This window comes from Dipodomys ordii, unplaced genomic scaffold (genome assembly GCF_000151885.1).
Source record: "Dipodomys ordii isolate 6190 unplaced genomic scaffold, Dord_2.0 Scaffold117, whole genome shotgun sequence".
In the NCBI taxonomy this organism is placed as follows: Eukaryota; Metazoa; Chordata; class Mammalia; order Rodentia; family Heteromyidae; genus Dipodomys; species Dipodomys ordii.
In genome coordinates, this window is record NW_012267333.1 from 2893610 (window position 1) to 2916666 (window position 23057).

At 36.1% G+C, this 23057-nt stretch overlaps 1 protein-coding gene and 1 pseudogene across 1 annotated transcript; one reads left to right on the plus strand and one right to left on the minus strand.

Moving 5' to 3' along the window:
* Window positions 1-1183: 1183 nt before the first annotated feature.
* Window positions 1184-2128, minus strand: LOC105995381 (olfactory receptor 5B12-like). The gene has a single exon (XM_013029083.1). The coding sequence runs from the start codon at window positions 2126-2128 to the stop codon at window positions 1184-1186; it is 945 nt and encodes a 314-aa protein (XP_012884537.1).
* A 10913-nt stretch (window positions 2129-13041) lies between these two features.
* Window positions 13042-16745, plus strand: LOC105995307 (annotated as a pseudogene).
* Window positions 16746-23057: the final 6312 nt, after the last annotated feature.

A 23057-nucleotide genomic window follows, 5' to 3' on the forward strand; every position in this document is an offset into this window, starting at 1 on the left:
TCTTGAACAAATATTTCTTTTTCTTTTTCTGTCCTGTTGTGGGGCCTGAACTCAGGGCCTGGGTCATGTCCTCGAGCTTTTTCACTCAAGGCTAGTGCTCTACCACTTTGTGTCACAGCTCCACCTTAGGTTGTCTGGTAGTTAATTGGAAATAAGAGTCTCACAGAATTTCCTGCGCAAGCTGGCTTTGAACCACAATCCTCAGATCTCAGCCTCTTGAGTAGCTAAGATAAGGGACATGAAAACTCAGCTCTCTGGCTTGAATAAATATTTCTAATTGTCATTATAAAATTACATGAGCTGGCACCAGTGGCTCACACCTGTAATCCAGGCCAACCAGGAGGCTAAAAATACGAGGCTCACAGTTCAAAGCTAGGCCCGGCAGCAAAAAGTCCATGAGACTCATTTCCAATTAATCACCAGAAAACCTAAAGTGGAGCTGTGGCTCAAAGTGGTAGAGTGCTAGCCTTGAGTGAAAAAGCTCAGGGATAACACATAGGCCCTGGGTTCAGGCTTCACCACAGACAAAAAAAAAGTTACATGAGATTTTCATTTTCATATTCAGTAAGTTTGTGGATGGTGTTCATATGTACATATGATTGTATATACACATATTTGAGTTTGGATGAGCATGCCATTACAAAGGGATTTTTTTCTTCTATTTTTTTGTAAAAATACTGTACAGAGGGGTTACAGTTACATGAGTAAGGTAATGAGTATATTTCCTACCTAGCATTGTTACCTCCTCCTTTGTTTTTCCCCTACCATCCCTTCCCTCCCACCTCCCAACCACTCCAACTCCCTCCCCTGGCCAAGTTTTAAAGTTTGTTTTCAACATAGTGTTTTGTAGATCTCATTGTTACAATGTAATTGTTACCATGGAATCCTATGCCTCCATCAGAAGGAATGACATCACCCCATTTGTTAGGAAATGGAAAGACTTGGAAAAAATTATATTAAGTGAAGTAAGCCAGGCACAAAAAGAGTTTTAAAAATCATTATTCTATATTTTTGAAAAATTCTAGATTATTATTTCTAGTTTGCTCATCTTTTACTTTCTAGACTTAAATTAACTGGGAAAACTATTGCAATACATAAATAAAAGCAGGTGGGTGGGGTAGGGAAATGACGTCAAGATGTACATAGGTGAGGTGAGTGAAACCCCCTTATAGGTTCTTTTGAACTAAAATGTGATTGATATAGAAGATTTTGCTTTCCCCACAGCCTTGGTAAACGCATTCTTAACCTCTTTGTTCCTCAGGCTGTAGACCAGTGGATTCAACATGGGGATCACCATCGTGTAGAACACAGATGCCACTTTGTCCGTGCCCATGGCGTGACTGGAGCTGGGCTGTAAGTACATGAAGATAACGGAGCCATAGAAGATGGAGACTGCGGTGAGGTGGGAGGCACAGGTGGAGAAGGCCTTCTGGCGTCCTTCAGCTGAGCGCATCCTTAGGATAGTGATGAATATAAACAGGTAGGAGACCAAGATGATGAGGATCGAAAAGAGAGCATTAAAACCCACTACAAAAAAAATAACCATCTCACTAATGGAAGTGTCTGAGCATGAGAGGGCTAAGAGGGGAGGGGCATCACAGAAAAAGTGATCCACCACGTTATCCTTGCAGAAGGAGAGCCTGAAAATGTTTCCAGTATGGATGGAGGCATTCAGGAAGCCACAGACATAGGAGCCTGTGGTCAGACAGACACACTTATTTGTGGTCATGGTGGTAGTGTAATGCAGAGGCTTACACACGGCTGCATAGCGATCAAAAGCCATGGAGGCCAAGAGAAAACTCTCTGTCGTGATGAAACCGACAAAGAAGAAGAACTGGGCAGCACAGGAATTGTAGGACATGATTTTCTCTCTCATGAGGAGTCCTGACATCACCTTGGGAGTGACAGCTGATGAATATGCGAAGTCCACCAGGGATAAGTTACTGAGGAAAAAGTACATGGGTGTGTGGAGACGAGAGTCCAGAAGGATCAATCCCATCATCCCCAGGTTCCCAATCAGCGTGCTAAGGAAGATGAGAAGGAAGATGATGAAGAAGGGGATTTGGAGTTCTGGATTATTTGTTAGTCCCACAAGAATGAACTGGGTCACTTCTGTGCTGTTCTCCATTGGAAATTATATGGCTAGCCTGTAGTGATGAGAATGGAGAGTCAGAATGATGAATGGAAGGAACACTTCTGAGCTCAAGTAGCTACACCTCTCTATGCCAGTTTCAGAATTGCAAAAACTTGTTTCCATGACTCCTGTTCTAAAGCATGGAATGATAACAAAATGAATCTTAGTTACACAGTGTATCAGAGAAATTTTTTTTTTGGAGATGGTGCATCTTATTCCTCTAACAAGGCCAATGACCACACCAAGGTTCAAAAAGAGACACGTAGAAGCCCAGAATAATTACTAGAAAACATCTGGAAATGATAAAAATTCATACTCTGACTTTTTAAACATAATTAAAAAAATATCAAACTAATCTATTGCCTTAGTCCATTTATGGTGCTCTAACACAAATACAGTGCATTAGATTACTCCTGTATGCCTTTAGCTTTTATTTTGTTTTAGTTTTTGTTTTTGAGGTACTAATGGTGATCAATCTCATAGCATAGAATATAATCCAAAAGTAATATAGAACTATGCCTTATCTTGAGCCCTATAAGTGCCTCCTAAATAAGAGACATTTATTTATTTCCTCTCAGGGCTGAGATGTATAAGATCAATATTCCAGCAGATACTTTGCCTGAAGGTTCCCCACTTCCTGGTTCATAATGGCACATTTACATTATCTCTTCATAAAGTAAAAAGGTCTAACTAGCTCTCTGACTTCTCTTATAAATTTATAAGAACACTACTCCTAATAGTCCTTCTTTTCTTAACCTTAGAGGTTAGGATCTCAGGATATAAATTTTGGTAGGACACAACATTGATTCCATGGCAATCAGTAAAATTGAGGTGAAATTAAATTAGTTTTACTTTGAAAGGTTTTGTCTTTTATATTGCATCACTGTTTTTTTATCATAATGAATGATAGTTAAGTGCAACATCTTTGACTTCCCTTTGTCTGTAAGCTATATTAGCCACCTTTGTGATCAATACATGTCACACCACTAAATTCATCTTAGTGTCCAAAAAGTCACATCTTTCTGGTTAGCATTACGTCTTTTCAGTTTCAAATATTTGTAGATCATAGTAGAGTAAAAATTTTGATGATGATACAACCCAATCCCTTAAGTATACAGATGATTGAACTGAGGTCTAGGAAAAGCTTAGGTTATGATTAAAGTACAGCTATTACACAGGATGTATCATTTACTAGGATGAGAGAACAGTGAAAACCAAGATAGTCTGAATAATGATATGTATAACATGATAGTTTTTTATTTTATTACTTTGGCAAGTTGTTAACTTACAGATTCAATGTCCTTGGTGCCAGATATTTAGTATAACATTTCAAAAGTTTATTTGACTGAATTTTCTGCTTTATTAAGGGCATGAGGGAGAAAGAATCAATAATAATTGCATGCTTTTGATTTTTGTATAATGCCATAGAAGGGGAAATCTGAGAATAAGATCTTTTCACTCGCATTCTTTCTGATGGAAGCATAGAATGCCATTGTGTATATATATCATATATATCACGTTTTCTTGATCCATTCATCTACTGAGGGGCAACTGGGCAGATTCCATATCTTAGTTATGGTAAATAATACTGCAATGAACATGGTTGTGCTGGTAGCTTTGGTGGAGCCTTGTTTGTTGTCATTTGGGTAAATACCTAGGAGTGAGATTGCTGATTCATAGGGAGGCTCTATGTTCAGTCTTTTGAGGAACCTCCACATTGCTCCCAATGTGGTTGAACAAGTTTACTCCCACCAACAGAAAAATTATATTAAGTGAAATAAGCCAAACCCAAAGAAACATAGGCTGCATGTTTTCCCTCATTTGTAATAACTACAATATGTCTAGGATATTCTTAGCAGAGGATGACAATGGCTCAATAGTGATATGGATATGGCCATATAAAACGATGCTTATCAAAATGAACTCCAAGAAATGGAAGGAGTTTTTTAATTATACTATTTGCATTTATTTCTTGTTTCTTTCTTTCTCTTTTTCCCCTTAGTTTGTTCCCTGTTGTCACTGTTTTTGATTTCTTTTTTAAATATGTATTTTTTAGTGTAAAGATACTGTACAAAGGGATTACAGTTACATGAGTAAGGTAACAAGTACGTTTCCTATCACACATTGTTACCCCCTCCTTTGTTTCTCCCCTACCATCCCTTCCCTCCCCACCTCTCCAACTTCTCCCTCCTACTACTTTGCCCCCCTCCCGAAGCTATAAAGTTCATTTTCAACATAGTGTCTTGTACATCTCATTGTTACAGTAGGTCAACCTGTTTTTGATATCTGTACCCTTTGTTTTATATATGTTTAACTGATTTGGGGAAGGAAAGGGAAATCACAAGTGGTGGAAAAAAGGGTGAACCAGTTCAACAGTGATACTCATTAGACACTATATTGGAAATGAACTTTATAACTTGAGGGAGAAGAGAGTAGTGTCGGGTGGGGGGTAGAATTGAGAGAAAACAAGGGAGGGGATAATACTGTTCAAAGAGAAATGTACTCATTACCTTACTTATGTAACTGTAACCCCTCTATACACCTTTACAATAAAATTTTTTAAAAAACCAAGCCACATTTGAAACTAAAAAAAAAAGATCATTTCACTGAATTTGAACATTTTTAGCCATTCATGAACATAAACATTTGGATGTACAAGTTACCAGTACCAGGGAGAGGGCTCAACATACTTAGGTAAATTTGAACTCTGCAACATCATCAAGCTTATATATCTATAATGCATATATAATATACATATATGCACACATTTCTTACATATGTCAAATCAACTTCACAAGATTAAATAAGATTGATAAAGGAAAGATTGTGCACTAACAAAAATGGAAGCTTCTATGTTGTGGATTAAAGTAACAGGGGTGAAATATGAAAATATTAAGTTGAACCAAATGCTTAGCTCTATATCATGATGAAATATTAACTTTAAACCTATTTTCACTCTAAACTTGGCACTTAGTAATTCATTTAATTGATTGATATTCAGTGATAACTCATTGAGTGAATTCATCTACCATAATGGTTAATTTGAAAATCATCAACTTGGTAATAAAATATAGGAACTTATTTATGTAACTTTGTATTAATAACATGTCTTTCTGGATCTATGTTGAATAAAAAGACCCCAAATCTTTACAATACCATCACTACTCACGCAAAAAATCTTTTAATGGTTAAAATGGGAAATTTCATTTGTAACACCAATAAAGCCACATAAAGTGTTGGATGTTGGCCACTCCTTCCTTTTCTCCATAAAAACAAGGTCTCTATGGTGTACAGGAGATTTGCTAGTATCTTGATCTTCAATAATGCATAGGACACAGTTCTTAACCTTGTGATGCTTTACAGAATGAAATAAACATTCAAATCAGTAAATATTACCTCTGTTCTTAATCTCCTCATGGAAAAAATGTCTTTTCTATTTGTTTATAACTTGCAGATTGGTGGCTAAAATATTTGCAACTGTTGAACAACAGATAATTCCTGCAGTGGTTACTAAACTGATTTTAAAAACAAAGTCTTCAGTGGCAGAATTAGGAAATACAATGCATCCTCTTATTGTCATTAATTTTGTCTTGTGTAATTTTATACCTCACCATGTCAGTGCATTTGTGAATGTCTATAAGCTTGATTTATTCCTTCTTCTTAATATACATTCATTTAAAATATATTAGTATTATCTTTCACATTATAATATTACTTTACATTGATGAGCTGTTTGATTCTTTCAGCAAGATTGGAATTATTATCATTATTATTTATTGTGAGAATACCATACAGAGGAGTTATAATTACATGGACAAGATAATGAGTACATTTCTTATCAAGCATTGTTGCCTCCTCTGTTTCCCCTTCCCATCCCTTCCCATACTCTGCCCACCTGCCCCCACACGATCCTCCCCCACAAAAGTTGTGAAGTTCGTTTTTCGACATAACGGCTTGTAGATCTCATTGTTGCAATGGGTCCACCTGTATCCCTAGTTAAACGATTTGTTTTTGCCCTTTCCCTCCACAAATTATACCAACATCAATACAGGGAAAGCAGGGGTTATACCGTGGGGGAGGGATATACAAAACAACATAGAAATCATCTTATAAATATGTTAGAAACAATTGCATGAAAGAAAAAAACACACTTGAATACTTATCTTGGGGTTCATTCCCCTAACATCAACTTACCTGACCTTTTCTGCTTGACTCAGACATATACTAGTTATTGTAAATAAGGGAAACCATGGGACCTATGTTTCTTTGGGCCTGGCTTACTTCACTTAATATAATTTTTTTTCCAAGTCTTTCCATTTCTTAACAAATGGGGCAATGTCATTCTTTCTGATGGAGGCATAGAATTCCATTCCCACGGATTGGGAGAAGATCTTCACTAGCCATATAACGGACAAGGGTCTCATATCTAAAATATACTTGGAACTCAAAAAATTAAATCCTCCAAAAACAAATCTTCAAAGAAACAACTGCCCAATAAATAAGTGGGCTAAAGACTTAAAGAGAAACTTCTCTGAAGAGGAAAGAAGGATGGCCAATAGACACATCAAGAAATGTTCAACATCCCTAGCCATAAAAGAAATGCAAATCAAAACAACATTGAGATACCACCTCACCCCAGTTAGAATGGCTATAATCAAGAACTCTAATAACAACAGATGCTGGAGGGGATGTGGACAGAAGGGAACCTTACTACATTGTTGGTGGGAGTGTAAACTTGTTCAACCAGTTTGGAAAGTAGTATGGAGGTTCCTCAAAAGACTCCACATAGAGCTCCCCTATTACCCAGCAATCCTACTTTTGGTCATTTACCCAAATGTTCACAAACAAGACCATACAAAAGCTACCAGAACAACTGTGTTTATTGCAGCATTATTTACCATAGCTAAGAAGTGGAACCAACCCAGATGCCACTCAGTAGATGAACGGATCAAGAAAATGTGGTATAAGATTGGAATTATTAAGGTAATTAATTTTTATCTCTTTCTTTGGAAAATAAGATTGGTATTGCAATGGTTCAAAAACATGAAGTGATTTTAAAAACATACACGTTTGTGTTTATCAAAGGAGGATTCATAATCCTATTATACTTTCTTTATTCATGTCACATGATCTCTATCTCTATCTATATATGGGTTTATATCTATTTCACAGGACTTCCTTGGTGTTCAAATGTACAGCCTCTGATTTTATTGCATAAAATATGGAAAGTTGTGAAACATTCAAGTCTAAGCTCTCAATAAAATACAAACTTACCCTCCTCCCTGTGTTACAATATTGAAGTCCATCACTTTCGTACACAATCAGGTCTCAGGTCAGAAATTCAATTCTTGAAAGAAGGAAATTATCTTTATTTGGGGACTCTTCTTTGGTGTTCCGCAAGAAAGTTTAGAAATCTCTAGAAGCAGAGAAAATGCTAATGGCCTTGCAATCAGGTTATACATATTCTCGTTCTTGATCTGTTCTTTGTTCTTAGGCAAGTTATTTAATTCCTTCTAACTTAGTTTTCTTCTAAAGTTTCTGTGTTGCATTAAGAATTGCCAAGTATTTAATCTACTTCAAGTATGGAAGTCAATCTATCTGAGGATCTTGCTTAGCACAAACAATAATTTAGAGTAGTGTTTCAGTTGCCTTGAGGTTAAAGATAAGTAAACATTGTGTAGAAACAAATATCAAAACAAAAGGTAAATTTCTCATCCAGACTGATCTTGAATCTCATTTACAAAAAGAAGTACGAGACAGTCTCACCTGTATCTTCTCTGAGGATGATGTTACTGTGATAAGAAAGTAAATCTCTGTAAACCCCATTATTAATTCACCCGCTAATGGTCACATCCTTAGAAATGTGGTATCTGGGGAAGAAGTTATTTGTGAGTACTAAACAACTATTACCGAGCAGATCAATAATGAAGGGTGGAAGAGGAACTTGTTCTGGGGGGTGGTAGTCCCTTTGATATAAGGCCAAATGGAGTCACGTGGGGATTTAAAATGTCAAGAGTTACACAATCCTGGAGTTGTCATGGGACAGTGTCTCATGAGAGAATTGTGAGTGTTTACCTCACACACTTAAGGTACAGATGAGTAAAAGTTGTATGGGGATCCAGTTGTGCTTGTTGGGGGAAATCATGAATTTTTTAAAAATTATTTTACACAATTCTCTGGTAGTGCACAAATCAAGCCATGTTATGACCTCTAGTATTGCAGTTTGACTTCAACACTGGGAGATTCAGATTCTGTTATTAAAAAACTGCCCCCCATAAATGTTATATTGAAAATAGAATAAATTCTAATGTATTGATCTCCAGTGGATTTTTAGCTACAGTGAGAAGTCCTGGAACACACACATACACAGACACACACACACACACACACACACACAGGCACAAACACACAGACACATAAAAAATAAGCATTGTTCTCATAGTTATGGTGTTTAAATCTAATCCAGGAAGCAAGTAAACATGCTAAGTAGCACACAATTTTACACAGAGTAAACACTTGCATTATGAAATAATTGCATAAAAAAGAAATAATTGCATATAATTATTAAATAAGTAAAATTCACATGTAGATAAATAAAGGGGAAAAGAAATATTTTGTCACATAGTGGTTGATCACAGTGTTTCTGTTTCTCTTTTTCTTTTTTTGTTCAAAGGATCTTATCTTGACCTGTCCATAAATTCATACAAAGTAACTTAATCAGACTCCACCTCTACTTCCCCTCCCCCATCAACCCCTTCCTCCTCTCACAAAACCAATCTTAACAGGTTTTTGTGGTTCCATTTTTACACATGTACATAAAGTATTTCAATATTCACTCTCTTATGACTCCATGTCTCATACATTCTTCTAGAGGATGGAGAATGTTTTCCATTCTGTCATCTTAAAAGTATGTGCTATTTTTTTCAAAGAGATTTTACCTTGTTATTTCACACACACACACACACACACACACACACACACACACTGTACTTTAAACTGATTAACTTTCAATGAATTTTATTATGCTTCCTTCACACACAGGTGTGATCATATTTTTGTATTGCTCACCTCTTTCAAACATTCTCCTTTTCTTTCCTCCTCCAATTCTTGTAAATGTTCCCTAAAGTGCACATGTGCATACACACACACTGTTCATATACATATAGATAAATAGATATTCATATATAGATAATTACTATCATATATCTGTCTATATATGTGTGTGTACATAAAGGCTATAAAGATTATAAAAGACAGATCATTTATATGGGGACACTTAGCAGAATAACTGTAGACTTCTCAACAGAAACCGTAAAACTCAAGGAAGGCTTGGAACCACATATTTAAAGCACCAACAGTAAATATCTGCCAATGTGAACTCTACCCAGTGAAGTTTTCATTCATGAGTGATTGTGACTGCAGCTTCTGTCATGGCTGAAGCTTTTCATTTTATGAGATGATTGAGATGTCAATTTACTCGACTATAGTAAGTATTTCAGCATGTAAGTCTATTCAAAACATCCCTTGCAAAACAAAACATCTTAAAAATACAATAAAATACATGAAAATGTCAAGAATGCAATGTTTCTGTCTTTAAAAGCTTTGAAATATTTAATGGTGCTCATATTCTCTAGCTTTTAAGTTGTTTTGTCTCCCGTCTCTACCAAACTAGATCCATTTATCCTGATTGAATATTACTATACATAAGGACGCTTCCACTATTGATGAAAGGCAATAATATGAATGGATCTCAAGCAAGCAAGACTCAGAGACTATATAAGCTAGGTTTCTTTCAAAGATTAATTCAAAAAAATGGGTTGAGTCATTTTTATGGGGAATGGATAGAAGAAAGGGTTGACTACAAAAAAGTGTGGTACTTTGTTTAAGTAAAGTGAGCCCTTCTACAATATCTTGTTTTGGAGATTGGAGACATGGCTCATGTGGTAGAGCACCAGGCACACAAGCTTGACACTCTTAGTTCAGACCTCATCATTGCCAGAAACAAAACAAATAAAAAACAATCTTGCCAGTGGTAGTGATAATGTCACATACATTTTAAACAGATTCTTAGAAAGGCACACACTAAAAACATGGATCATACTCTTTACAAACTATGCATCAGTAAGGAAACACCAAAAACCACACACAATTTCGAATGCATACTCATACTCTGGGTATACCACCAACTCCCCATCCCCAGTGTACTTGTTTCTTTCACGAAAGCATACGATGCGTTGCTGAGTATACCCTTGTGTGTGTGGTTCTCTGGAGAGTTTCACTTCCTATAATTCCCTCTTGGTTGTTTTGCATTAGTCCCTGAAATCTTAACAAAATGCTATATAACATCATTTTAAAGAAGAATACTGTATCTGGGTCACACTATATCTTCATCTGATTGTGGATCTATGTCAGTATCTGCAGGCTTTCTCCAGACCTAGGGATTTCCACTATAACTGCAACCATGGCCTCAAGATAAAAAATATATATATTGAATGAGTGTTAATGACTCGTTAGTAAGTCTTTTTATGGATTTAATCCCATGGATTAGGTAACAAGGAATTTTATTACGATTATTTTTTTCTGGCATAAATTTTTTTACTTATTTTAGAATCAGAACTTTTTTTAAAATTTTATTTTATTTGTGAACATACTGTACAGAGGGGTTACAATTACATGGGCAAGATAATGCATACATTTCTTACCAAGCATTGCAGCCTCCTCCTTTGTTTACCCTTCACCTCCCTTCCCAGCCTCCCCCCTCCCCCCACCCAATCTTTCCCTCCCTCCCCCCCCACCGACATTGTAAAACTCATTTTTGACATGACAATTTGTACTTCTCATTGTTGCAACAGGTCCACTTGAATCCTTAAACGACTTGTTTTTCCCCATCTCCACAAGTTATACTGACATCAAATATATTGAAAGCGGGGGTTATACTGTGGGGGAGGGACATACAAAACAACAAAGAAATAGTCTTATAAATGCATTAGAAATACATGCATGAAAGAAAAAAAATTTAAAATACCTATCTAAGGATTCATTTTCCTAACATCACATTATCTGACTTTTTCCGCTTGACTCATACATAGATATTGCAAATAAGGGAAATCATGGGACCTGTGTTTCTTTGTGTCTGGCTTACTTCACTTAATATAATTTTTTCCAAGTTTTTCCATTTCCTAACTAATGGGGCAATGTCATTCTTTCTGATGGAGGCATAGAATTCCATTGTGTATATATACCACATTTTCTTGATCCATTCATCTACTGAAGGGCATCTGGGTTGGTTCCATATCTTAGCTATGGTAAATAAGGCTGCAATAAACATAGTTATGCTGGTAGCTTTAGTGTGGTCTTGTTTGTAAACATTTGGGTAAATGCCCAAAAGTGGGATTGCTGGGTCATAGGGGAGCTCTATGTGAAGTCTTTTGAGGATCCTCCATACTTCTTTCCAAAGTGGTTGAACAAGTTTACATTCCCACCAACAATGAAGTAAGGTTCCCTTCTGTCCACATCCCCTCCAGCATCTGTTGTTGTTAGAGTTCTTGATTTTTGCCATTCTAACTGGAGTGAGGTGGTATCTCAATGTTGCTTTGATTTGCATTTCTTTTATGGCTAGGGAGGTTGAGCATTTCTTCATGTGTCTATTGGCCATCCTTCTTTCTTCTTCAGAGAAGTTTCTCTTTAAGTCTTTTTCTTTGAGGATTTGTTGTTGGGGGATTTAATTTTTTGAGTTCCAGGTATATTTTAGATATGAGACCCTTGTCCGTTGTATGGCTAGTAAAGAATCAGAATTTTTATTTCATTTTATTTTGTTGTTATTGTAGAGTTGCTATACAGAAGGGTTACAGTTACACGAATCAGGTAATGAGTAATGAGTACAATTGTTTGAACCATGTCTCCCCCTTCGGTCACTCTCTTCCGTTTTTCCCTCCCATCCCCACCCTCAATATACACAGTTCATTTTCCACATAGTATCTAGTGAGTAGTACTGCTGTATTTGATGACTATTTTTTCGCAAGTAAGGAGAAGGTAATTGACTTGTCTGAAGGCATAGAAGACGAAATGGTGGATTCAAGACTTGCTCTCAGGACTTATCCTTGTTCGTGGTTACCCCTCTTTTATTTCTTGTCATAGAGCACTTGGAACAGCAACGAGGGAAATTTCTAACACCATTCATTCATTATTCCACAGATGAATTTCTTATTTCTGGCTCTACTCAGGATTAATAATCCCTTCTTTTCCAGCAGAAAGATAAGCTGTCCATATTTCATAAACTTTTTAAATGAAAACTTTTTTGTTTTTCTAAATTATTGTCTTTAAGCACTTGTACAAAAGAGTCGCCATTTAATAAAGCAGTTTATGAATATAATGCATCCTGATCAACACCACCCCTTTAATGAAAATTTTTCTAGAAAAGAGAACAAAAATTCCTTTTTTGTTGTTTAGATTGCCATATAGGCAGCTGTTTTTACTTGATAGAGAAATTTTAATTGTATATGCAAGCAGAAGCGCAGATGTACCTAATTTATTTAGGCACAGAAGTATCTGCTTTGAATATAATTTCTAAGGCTGGGATCTCAATGTTAAAACTTTAATTTGTAGGGAGGTTAAAGTTGTGAAATATCCTGCTGCTTATAAGAAGACAAGCAAAAGTAAATCATGTTCTGATTCAAGTTTTAATTGTATCTTGTTCACCATCAGTTATACTTCCACTGGAGATGAGACAGAAAAATAATAGAAGTATAAACCAACAGTTATTTAAAGTTCAAAAGGAAATATAATGATTTAGTGAAACTTGAATTTTAACCTTTCCCCCACAGTAGCAAACTGAAGCAGGATGATATCAAATCGGAAAATATAGATTTTTTTTTTACAAAGTTGAAACTGAGTTTCCATTTTGAGACATGAAAGGTTTTCACAGTAATGTGTAATTGGAGAATATCATACAATCCTTTTTAAGTTACATTTTAATTATCTTTAAGTAGTAAAAAGGGTTATCATTCAACATGCCAGTGTATACGTACAATGCACTGTGATGGATATCACCTCTTGTGTCATTCTCCCCCATCCTTTCAACTTAACCCCTCCCTTCAAGTTCCCCATTTTCATAGGACATGCATTGATTACATAACTACACCCCCCTTTCTCTCTTCATTCATCTGCTCTCCTGTCATACAGGAGAGTTACATTTTTTTCAAATCTCTAATTCCCACAATTAATAATAATACCAGACACACGCACATATTTCTGTGAAAAGCTCTTAACATGAGTTGCAGAATATAGTATATTTCAAAGGTATTAGGCATTTTAGGGTTGACAAATACAAATTATTCATGGGCTTAGCTTCTCAACTCCATGGCAGAAAGAGAGCGGAGAATAGTTAACAAAAGAAAGATAAGTTTTCTATTTCTACCAATGAATTGATTGAAATAACTTTACAAATAGCGTGTGTGTGTGTGTGTGTGTGTGTGACTAAAATTTTTATTTTTTGATTACTCTATTTTTGTTGTATTCATTGGTACATCGTGATATTTCAACATGGTAATACTGATCAACTAAGGGCAGTAAGTATTTCCATCTTCTTATCATTTAACTTTGAAGCTCTCAATCTCCTCTCAGGATTTTATGAAATTAATTAATACAGTTAAATGCTAACCCAATATCCAGCTGCTCTTCCTTGCTTCTTTCCTTTCCCTTCCCAGACTCTGGTAAATACTACCCATATATCCCAGATTGACTGTTTAAGCTTCTACATATGAGTTACAATTGGTAGTGTTTCTCTTTCTGTATAGCTTATTTGTCTAGCTTATTTCATTTATTATAATGCCCTACAGCTATCTATTTTGCTTCAGATGACAGGATTTTCTGGTTTTGTGGCTGTATGATATTCTTTGTGTGTATATATCATTATATACACATTCATATACACAGTATACACAATCTCATATCTCCTCTCTGATGATGAGCTCCTATGTTAATTTGATACCTTAGTTATACAGCTGTATCTGCTGGACTGACTTTATTTCCTTTGAATATCCACACAGAAGTGAGGTTTCTGGGTCACATGGAAGACTGCATTTGCTTTTTGTTACTGTGAACATACTGTACAGAGGGGTTACAATTACATGGGCAAGATAATGAATACATTTCTTATCAAGCATTGTAGCCTCCTCTTTTGTTTTCCCTTCCCATCCCTTTCCATCCTCCCCTCCCCGCCCCCCACCTAATCTTCCTCCCTCCCCCAAAGTTGTAAAGTTCCTTTTCAACATAAAGACTTGTACATCTCATTGTTGCAATGGCTCCACCTGTATCCCTAGTTAAACGATTTGTTTTTTTCCCTTCCCCTCCACAAATTATACCAACATCAAATACAGTGAAAGCAGGGGTTATACCGTGGGGGAGGGACATACAAAGCAACAAAGAAATCGCATGAAAGGAAAAAGCATTTGAATACATATCTTAGGGTTTATTTCCCTAACATCAACTTATCTGACCTTTTCTGCTTGACTCAGACATATACTAGTTATTGCAAATAAGGGAAACAATGGGACCTATGTTTCTTTGGGCCTGGCTTACTTCACTTAATATAATTTTTTCCAAGTCTTTCCATTTCCTAACAAATGGGGCAATTCTTTCTGATGGAGGCATAGAATTCTATTGTGTATATATACCACATTTTCTTGATCCGTTCATCTACTGAGGGGCATCTGGTTTGGTTCCATATCTTAGCTATGATAAATAATGCTGCAATGAACATAGTTGTGCTGGTAGCTTTAGTGTGGTCTTGTTTGTGAACATTTGGGTGAATGCCCAAAAGTGGGATTGCTGGATCATAGGAGAGCTCTATGTGGTGTCTTTTGAAGAACCTTCATACTGCTTTCCAAAGTGGTTGAACAAGTTTACCTTCCCACTAACAATGGAGTAAGGTTCCCTTCTGTCCACATCCCCTCCAGCATCTGTTGTTATTAGAGTTCTTGATTATAGCCATTCTAACTGGAGTGAGGTGGTATCTCAATGTTGTTTTGATTTACATTTCTTTTATGGCTAGGGAGGTTGAACATTTCTTGATGTGTCTATTGGCCATCCTTCTTTCCTCTTCAGAGAAGTTTCTCTTTAAGTCTTTAGCCCACTTATTTATTGAGCAGTTGTTTCTTTGAAGATTTGTTTTTGGGGGATTTAATTTTTTGAGTTCCCGGTATAGTTTAGATATGAGACCTTTGTCCATTGTATGGCTAGGTAAGATCTTCTCCCAATCCTTGGGTTTTCTATTGATCTTGATAGCTATGTCCTTTGCCATGCAGAAGCTCTGCAGCTTCAAGCAATCCCATTTGTCCAACCTTTCTTTGATTTGTGGTGTTTCTGGGTCTCTATTAAGAAAATTTCAGCCTGTGCCATGCATTTGTTTTTTTAAAGTAAGCTCCCTACCATTCTCTACGAATTTATATTTCTACCATGGTATGAGTTACATATTTTTTTCGTATTTCCACATTTGTAATATTTTCATAATAGCCTTTCTAACTAGAATAACATAATATCTCATTGTGGTTTTGATCTGAAATGGAATCTCATTTTTCTTTATCACTCTATTGATTCATTTCTCATTGCTCTGGAACATCTGATACCTAGATAACGGATAGAGAACAGTACGGAAGTTACACAATTCATCTTCCTAGGATTAACCCCTGACCCGGAACTGCAAGTTCCCTTCTTCATCGTGTTCACTCTCATTTATCTCATCAGTGTGGTTGGGAACCTGGGGATGATCGTGTTGATTCTCTTGAACCCTCGTCTCCACACCCCCATGTACTTTTTCCTGGGAAACTTGTCTTGTGGGCTTTGGATATCCCTCAGCTGTCACTCCCACGGTCATGACTGAGTTCCTTACAGAATATAAGATCATGTCCTACAGTGCTTGTGCTGCTCAGATGTTCTTTTTTGTAGCCTTTGCTACTTTGGAAAATTACCTCTAGGCCTGCATGGCCTATGATCACTGTGCAGCAGTAAGCCGCTACATTACACCACCACCATGACGACTAGTGTGTGTGTTGATCTGAACATAGGGTGCTATGTCTGTGGTTTCTTGAAGTCCATGTTTCATGTGGCAGACATATTTAGTATCTCTTGTCCACCACTTCTGCGATGTTCCAGCCATCATGGCTCTTTCTTGTTCTGGCACGCACGTTAGCGAAGTGTTTCTGGTTTTTATGTCAAGCTTTAATGTCTTTTTGCTCTTCTGGTTATCTCATCTCTTATCTGTCCATATTTGTCACCATCTTGAAGATGCATTTGTCTCAGGGACACCAAAGGCTTGTCTACTTGTGCATCTCACCTGATTGGAGTCTCCCTATTTTATGGGACGGTCATCTTTATGTACTTATGGCCCAGCTCCAGTCACTCCATGGCACAGATAAAATGGCATCTGTGTTGTATACAATGGTTATCCCCCACTCTGAATCCTGTGGTCTACTGCCTGAAGAACAAGAAGGTCAGCAGTGTGTTTAAGAAGACGTTTCAGGCTGGGATTTTAACATTGGAATGTAAAGTGCAATTAGAGCTATTGCTCTCAGACTTCATACATTGTGGTAGACTTAGCGTTCAAAGTACATAAAAATTCATGAGCTAATGCCTATCTCTTCAAAGATCTGTTGTCTCATTAAAAAAATCCTATATTCTGAAATGTTATGCCTGAATAAGAAAACCTAGGGATAATTGTTAGAAGTTTGGGGTTTATCAAACCTTATTAATGGCATTTAACTTAGTCACTCATTATACATATATTTCTCCTTACCCAGTACAAGCATACATGTTAAACAGAGGAACAAATGTACATCTATGTGTTTGCTTGTGGTTACATGTGCATTGAAATGGAAAAGTTTTCAGAAGTAAATAGAATATGGGTTCTTCTAATAAAATTATTGTAACAATCAATTTTAATTTATAATACAAAGGTATTTTATTTCATAAATAAAAGATATTTTTAGACCAGGTTTAGGTTCTTCTGAGAAGGTACAAATATTTCATATACACTTTCTTCTCTAACATTTATATGACCTTATCAATAGAGGTTATTAATAAGCCATTCAAGAATGATAAATTTATTACAATTGATGAGACATATACTCCACGATAGCAATTTACATTCTCATTCACAATGGAAAATGTATATTCTTTTTGTTTTTTTGGAAAATGTGTATTCTCTTAGGTTTAGACAGGTGTGTAATGACAGATATTCATCAATATAAAATCATTCAATATAATTTGATTGCTCGAAAATTCTAGCTATTCTTCTGTTATTTCAATTTCAAGTCTAGTTCAGCCTTTGCCAGAATTTAATATAGTTGGAACTATACAACAGTAGTCTTTTCAATTTATAATATTCAACTTTCACAGTGTGCTTTTCTGTGATTCTCTAATTCATGCATTTTAAAAACTGAACAATAGTGCATTGTCTGGATGTACTTCATGTTATTTACTATTGAAAGATATTTGAACTCATCCAAAGACTGGCAATTATGAATACAGTTTCCATAAACATCTATGCATACCCCCTTTTTCTTAATTTCAACTTCACTAGATAGTCTGCCAGTTTTTCCTCATTGTTTGGCATCCTATATTTGAATCTGTGATGTTCTCCCATGTTCAGTCCATTCACATTTTATGGAACTTTTCATTGACTTTCCAAAGGTAAAACACATGAATCTCAATTCTTGGTGCTCTTCTCCGAATCCACATTCTGATTACACTTGGTGGGTACCAAAATTCTGTACTCAGAGTAAATCCCTTAGGTGTAGCCTCCAAGGACTTTACGATCTCTCTGTTGCTTGGCTCATTACTTTGTACAGCTTAATGACAGCAGGCTTTGTTGAGTTCTTGAATACAGGAAATAACATTCACAGTGAAAGAAGCTGCCCACTTGAGCTTCTTTATCTCTCATGTTCTTCCTTTGTCTCACTTTATGGCATGCTTACTAAATCCATTTTTACTACTAATCTAAAAATTCTACTCTTATATCTGTTATTCTCCATGTCAGCATCGGGTGTGTCTGTTTTCTTTTTACTGTGGCAAGAATGCGTATTATGACATCAACTTTATAAAATTTTTGATTAAAAATGTGATTGTAGACATTATTCATTACAGCCATTTAGTTGTAGGTAAATCTTTTTTAAAATTTATTTTATTGTAAAGATGCTGTACAGAGGGGTTACAGTTACATGAGTAAGGCAATCTTTAAAATTTATTTCTTCTTGAATATTCTTCTTACATATACTCAAATACAGGAGCATCAGATCTTATGTATTTTTAACTCTGTGTGTGTGTGTGTGTGTGTGTGTGTGTATGTGTGTGTGTGTGTATGTGCTTGCGGGCACGTGTGCACATGTATGCACACCAGGCCTGATGCTTTAACTCAGGTCACGAGTGCTGTCCTTGAGCTTCAGTAGTTAATTAAACGTTCTTGTCCAGACTGGCTTAGAACCACAATTCTCAGGTCTTACCCAACTGAGTAGTTAAGATTACAGGTGTGAGTCATCACTGCCTGACTATCTTTAAGTTTTTGAGGACTTAGCTTGCCATGTTCTAGTGGTGATAACATCTCCAAAAACAATGCACAAGGTTCCAATTTCTTCCCATTTTTTGTTTTCTTAAAAATAGGCATCTTAATAATTAGTTTGAAGTGATATCTATTTGTGGATAAGTTTACATTTCCCTGATGGTAACTAAATGCTGAATATCTTTCTCTAAACATATTGCCCATTTGTCAGTCTTTGGAGATACATTCTTTCAAGTTCTTTGCCTATTTTTAGGGTCATTTGCTGTTCATTCCTTATATATTTTCAGTTATTGTTTTGTTGTGAATATTCAATGTGGCATCAAGTCTCATGTGTTCAAGGTTTAGCCCTCAGCTGCCGGCCCTGTTGAGAGTGAAACTTTTTTAGAGGCATGTACTAGTGAGAGGAAGTTAGGTTATTGGATGTGAACTCTTGAAAGAGATGGTGGAATTCACCTCTCCTTACTTCTTGCCCAGATAGATAGGCCTCAACACATTATCCTCCCAGTCTTCACCTTGTAAACTGCTGAGATTACAGATGTATGCAGAGTCCCTAATTATTATTTTAAATCGTTACTTATTTTTTTTTTAGAATTGCTTTGAATTTATGGAAATATTTCAGAAGGTAGCACAGATTTCCAGGTCAAAAAGGGCCTATGGAAACATCCACATGCTAAGTTCTAAAATCTTTTGACTTTCTTCTACATGGTTAAAAAGAAAACCTATACACTTGTGATTATAGATTTAAAAAAAATTGAAGAATAAGTTGTCAAGGTTATCCAGTGGATAATCCTATTTTTAAACTTACAGGGTGGCCTATTTATTACTATAGTGTTAGGAAGATGAAACCATGGACCAAAGGGGAGTCAGCAGCCTAGCTGCCAAACAGGGAATGATGGGACCACAGCACCTACTAGTGGAGAAGAGATGTAAGGAATGGGGTGGTGTTCATGGGAGCCTGGGAAGAATCCAGGCCTCTCATAACTCTGTATTTTGACCTAGTGGACCTTTTGGGAATTAATAACTTTTATCCTGTGAAAGAATAAAAATACTTTAAGCCTTCACATTTGCAACAATTTGATAGGATTTTCCTAAGAAACAGAGAAAAGCCTTTCATGTTTTTTTTTTCAATGTATTACTACTGCATGTGAGTTTGGGAGAATTCACCAATGAAATGGCCCGTTCCTGGACTTTTCATTTTGAGGAAGGTCTTTGTTATTGATTCAATGTCTGTACTGTATAGGAAATATCAATTTCTTTCTCTCTCTGTAGTCAGTTTTGTTAGTGTAGATATTTCCATGTTACCCAATATGGTAGTATGCATGAATTCATAGTAGTCTCTTACAATCATCATTATAAGGCTATTCTAACAAAAGAAAAATGATTTGCTGCTAAGGGAAGAGTTTTAGAGAAGTTATTGAAGACAAACTCAGGTGAACTAGGTTTGGGTGTTGTGGTAGTATTTACATGACCATACTGGAGGCAGAATTCTTTAAATCATCTGCCCCAAAGCAAAGGCATTAGTGTATGGAAATTATGCATTAATTATAAAATAAGGAAGGAAATAAAAGTAGTATAAAAGCTTTTTTTCCAACATAAAAATAGCCTTCTTGATCCCCATAGACAGTTTAAGTGCTTCTTCTTCAAACAATTAAACAATGTGTAGGTCAGGATGGGTGGATACTCCCAAAGGAAAAGTCTGCAGAGGTCTAGATGTCTTTGTAATTCTCTAAAGATTTCCATGTGTTAGCTTCTCTAGTCCCAATATTACTTAAAATAATGCCATTTTAGAAGAAGTACAATACGTGTCATGCTCCATTGGTTCTTAGTTTTTGGTCCAAGTGATAATCATTTTGGCTACTACAGTTCTTCTGACATGAAGATTTCTATGAGACTTCTTTTATGACCAAGAAAACTAAAACCATACATTGATTAACTTCAAAATGACCACCTCTTCATAAGATGGTTTGCAAACCTCCACTATTTGTTAGCTTACACACATGATTTTATTATGTGAGAAATATAATTTCATAACGTTAATGTGCAAATGAAAAGCAAGCAAATGATTCTTCCAAGAAAACAGACAGAAGGAATTGCAGACTAAGAATCTGAGCCATGTTAATATTTTTCCCTCTATTACAAAACTTGGGTCTTTTGGACCAGTACATGATCAGGAGCACAGATAATTAATAATGATAATAATGTTAGCAGTGCTTATGTAACACTCCATGGCTGATTCTGTGATTTTGGATTTCTTGTTCCACACATTTCTTTTTCTTTCAGGAAACTGGTAAGCTTTCTATATTTCATGAGTCTTTTAGTGAGAAGTGTCATCCTGCAAAAGCAGTGTGGTACTTATAGTTATTAAGCTAATTTTGACATCTAAAGCATTCTAAAAATCTGAGGTGAATGTGAAATATAAATGTGAAAACTCTCATCAGAAGGTATTTAGAGTCTCATAAAACATCATGCTTATTTCTCTAAAATGTGAACACAAAATAAGATATATGATGTTGCTGTTGATTTGGTGATAATTTTATCTGATTAACAATGTATTTGCTTCTCATTGGTAAATAAGCAAACATAACTAATAGAAAATCCAAAGGGTAAAAGTGATTCTTCTTAAAGTGGTAAGTCCTTATATGTATTAAAAACCACTGAAATGCAGTTTAACTTTTTAAAAATAACTTTTAAAATAATAATGCTTATTATCACTACCACATCTATACATGTTGGCAGTTAGACATCTGATTAGGTTAAAGGTGGCTTTAACTTTTGGATCTTGAGTTTCTCTTCTACAAGCTAAATGGTTTTGTAATATAAATAACTTTTCAAATCCTCATCTTTTTTTTTTGTCAGTCATGGGGCCTGAACTCTGGGCCAGAGCTCTGTCCCTCAGCTCTTCAGCTCAAGGCTAGTGCTCTATCTAGCACTTGAGCCACAGAACCACTTCTGGCTTTTTCTGCTTATGTGGTGCTGAGGAATCGAACCCAAGGGCCTCATGCATGCAAGGCAAGCACTCTATCACTGAGCCACCTTCCTAGCCCCTTACACACACACACACACACACACACACACACACACATTTTCTCTATAATGTCCTTATCACTGTTGTGGAACAGAGTAAATAGTGAAATTGTCATGCATTTCTTAGCTAGGCACTGGTGACTTAAGCCTAATCATAGCTATGCAGGAGGACAAGACCCAGAGGATCATGGTTCAAAGCCAGCCTAGGCAGACAAGTCCATGACACTCTGTCTTCAAAATAACCAGCAAAAGTCAGTCTGGGGCATGGTTTGTGCAGTAAAGCACCAGGGAGAGGGAATGAGCACAAGGCTGTGAGTTCAAACCATTTACCAAAAAACAGTCATCATTCATTTATTAAAATATGAAAAAAGTGCTCATTAGCAAGCTTTTAAAATGACAAAGGCTTAGTAGAAAAATGGTATGGAGTAGTCATTATTGTTAGGGAGATATTCAAGATATTCTTCCTCAATTCCAGTGAAGAAATTTAATATACTCTTACTAAGAACAGATTCAAACTATTCTTTAAGTCTTTAAGGAGATATGTGAGCTAAAGACAGCCCATTAAGGAGGGAATCTCAAGTCTAGCTCTCAGTAAATTTGATTGTAGCAGGAGGATAAATAAGATAAAGAAGTTGATAGTGATTTTTAAAATTAAAGTTCCAATATGGACTTCAAGGAAGAAAGTTACAAAGAAACAGCTCAGCTTGAGTACAATCTAGGAGCAGCAATCACTGCTGGGAGTGAGGAAAGATGAGGAGTCACTGGAAAGAACAAATAAACTCACTTGCCCTAGGGTGGAGCAGAGAGTTTGAGGGGAAACACTTTCAAGACTACATAAATGAAGCCCCGCATGGCAGAATCCACTTTAATCAAGTTAACATATATACTATTAAACTACTCCATCCTCAAAATACATATCAGTTGGTATGATGTTTAGTACCTAGGATTTTTAAGAATAAAGTATCCTATTTAATTTTCACAATGATACCTGAGTGTTGGCATCATTACCATCCTTACATTGTAGATAGAAATATGTTTAGGGAATGTAGGTTAGGATTAATGCTTCCTAAGTGGTAAGTGGTAGGTCTAACATGCACATCTTCCAGGAGTAGGAGTTCCTGTTTGCTATATCTCACAATGTGTTCTTTCAGAGTTGACTGCACACGTCTCCCTAGCCTGCTTACCCACCACAACTACTACACATAGACGTGCTATGATGACTCAAATGTCAAACTCACCATCAGCTGAATAGTGGGTGTGTCTAACCAGATCATTGGCAAAAGATGTCTTGTTAATTAGTATAAAACTGGGGAATGGAGGTAAAATACACCTCAATTTGTTAATTAG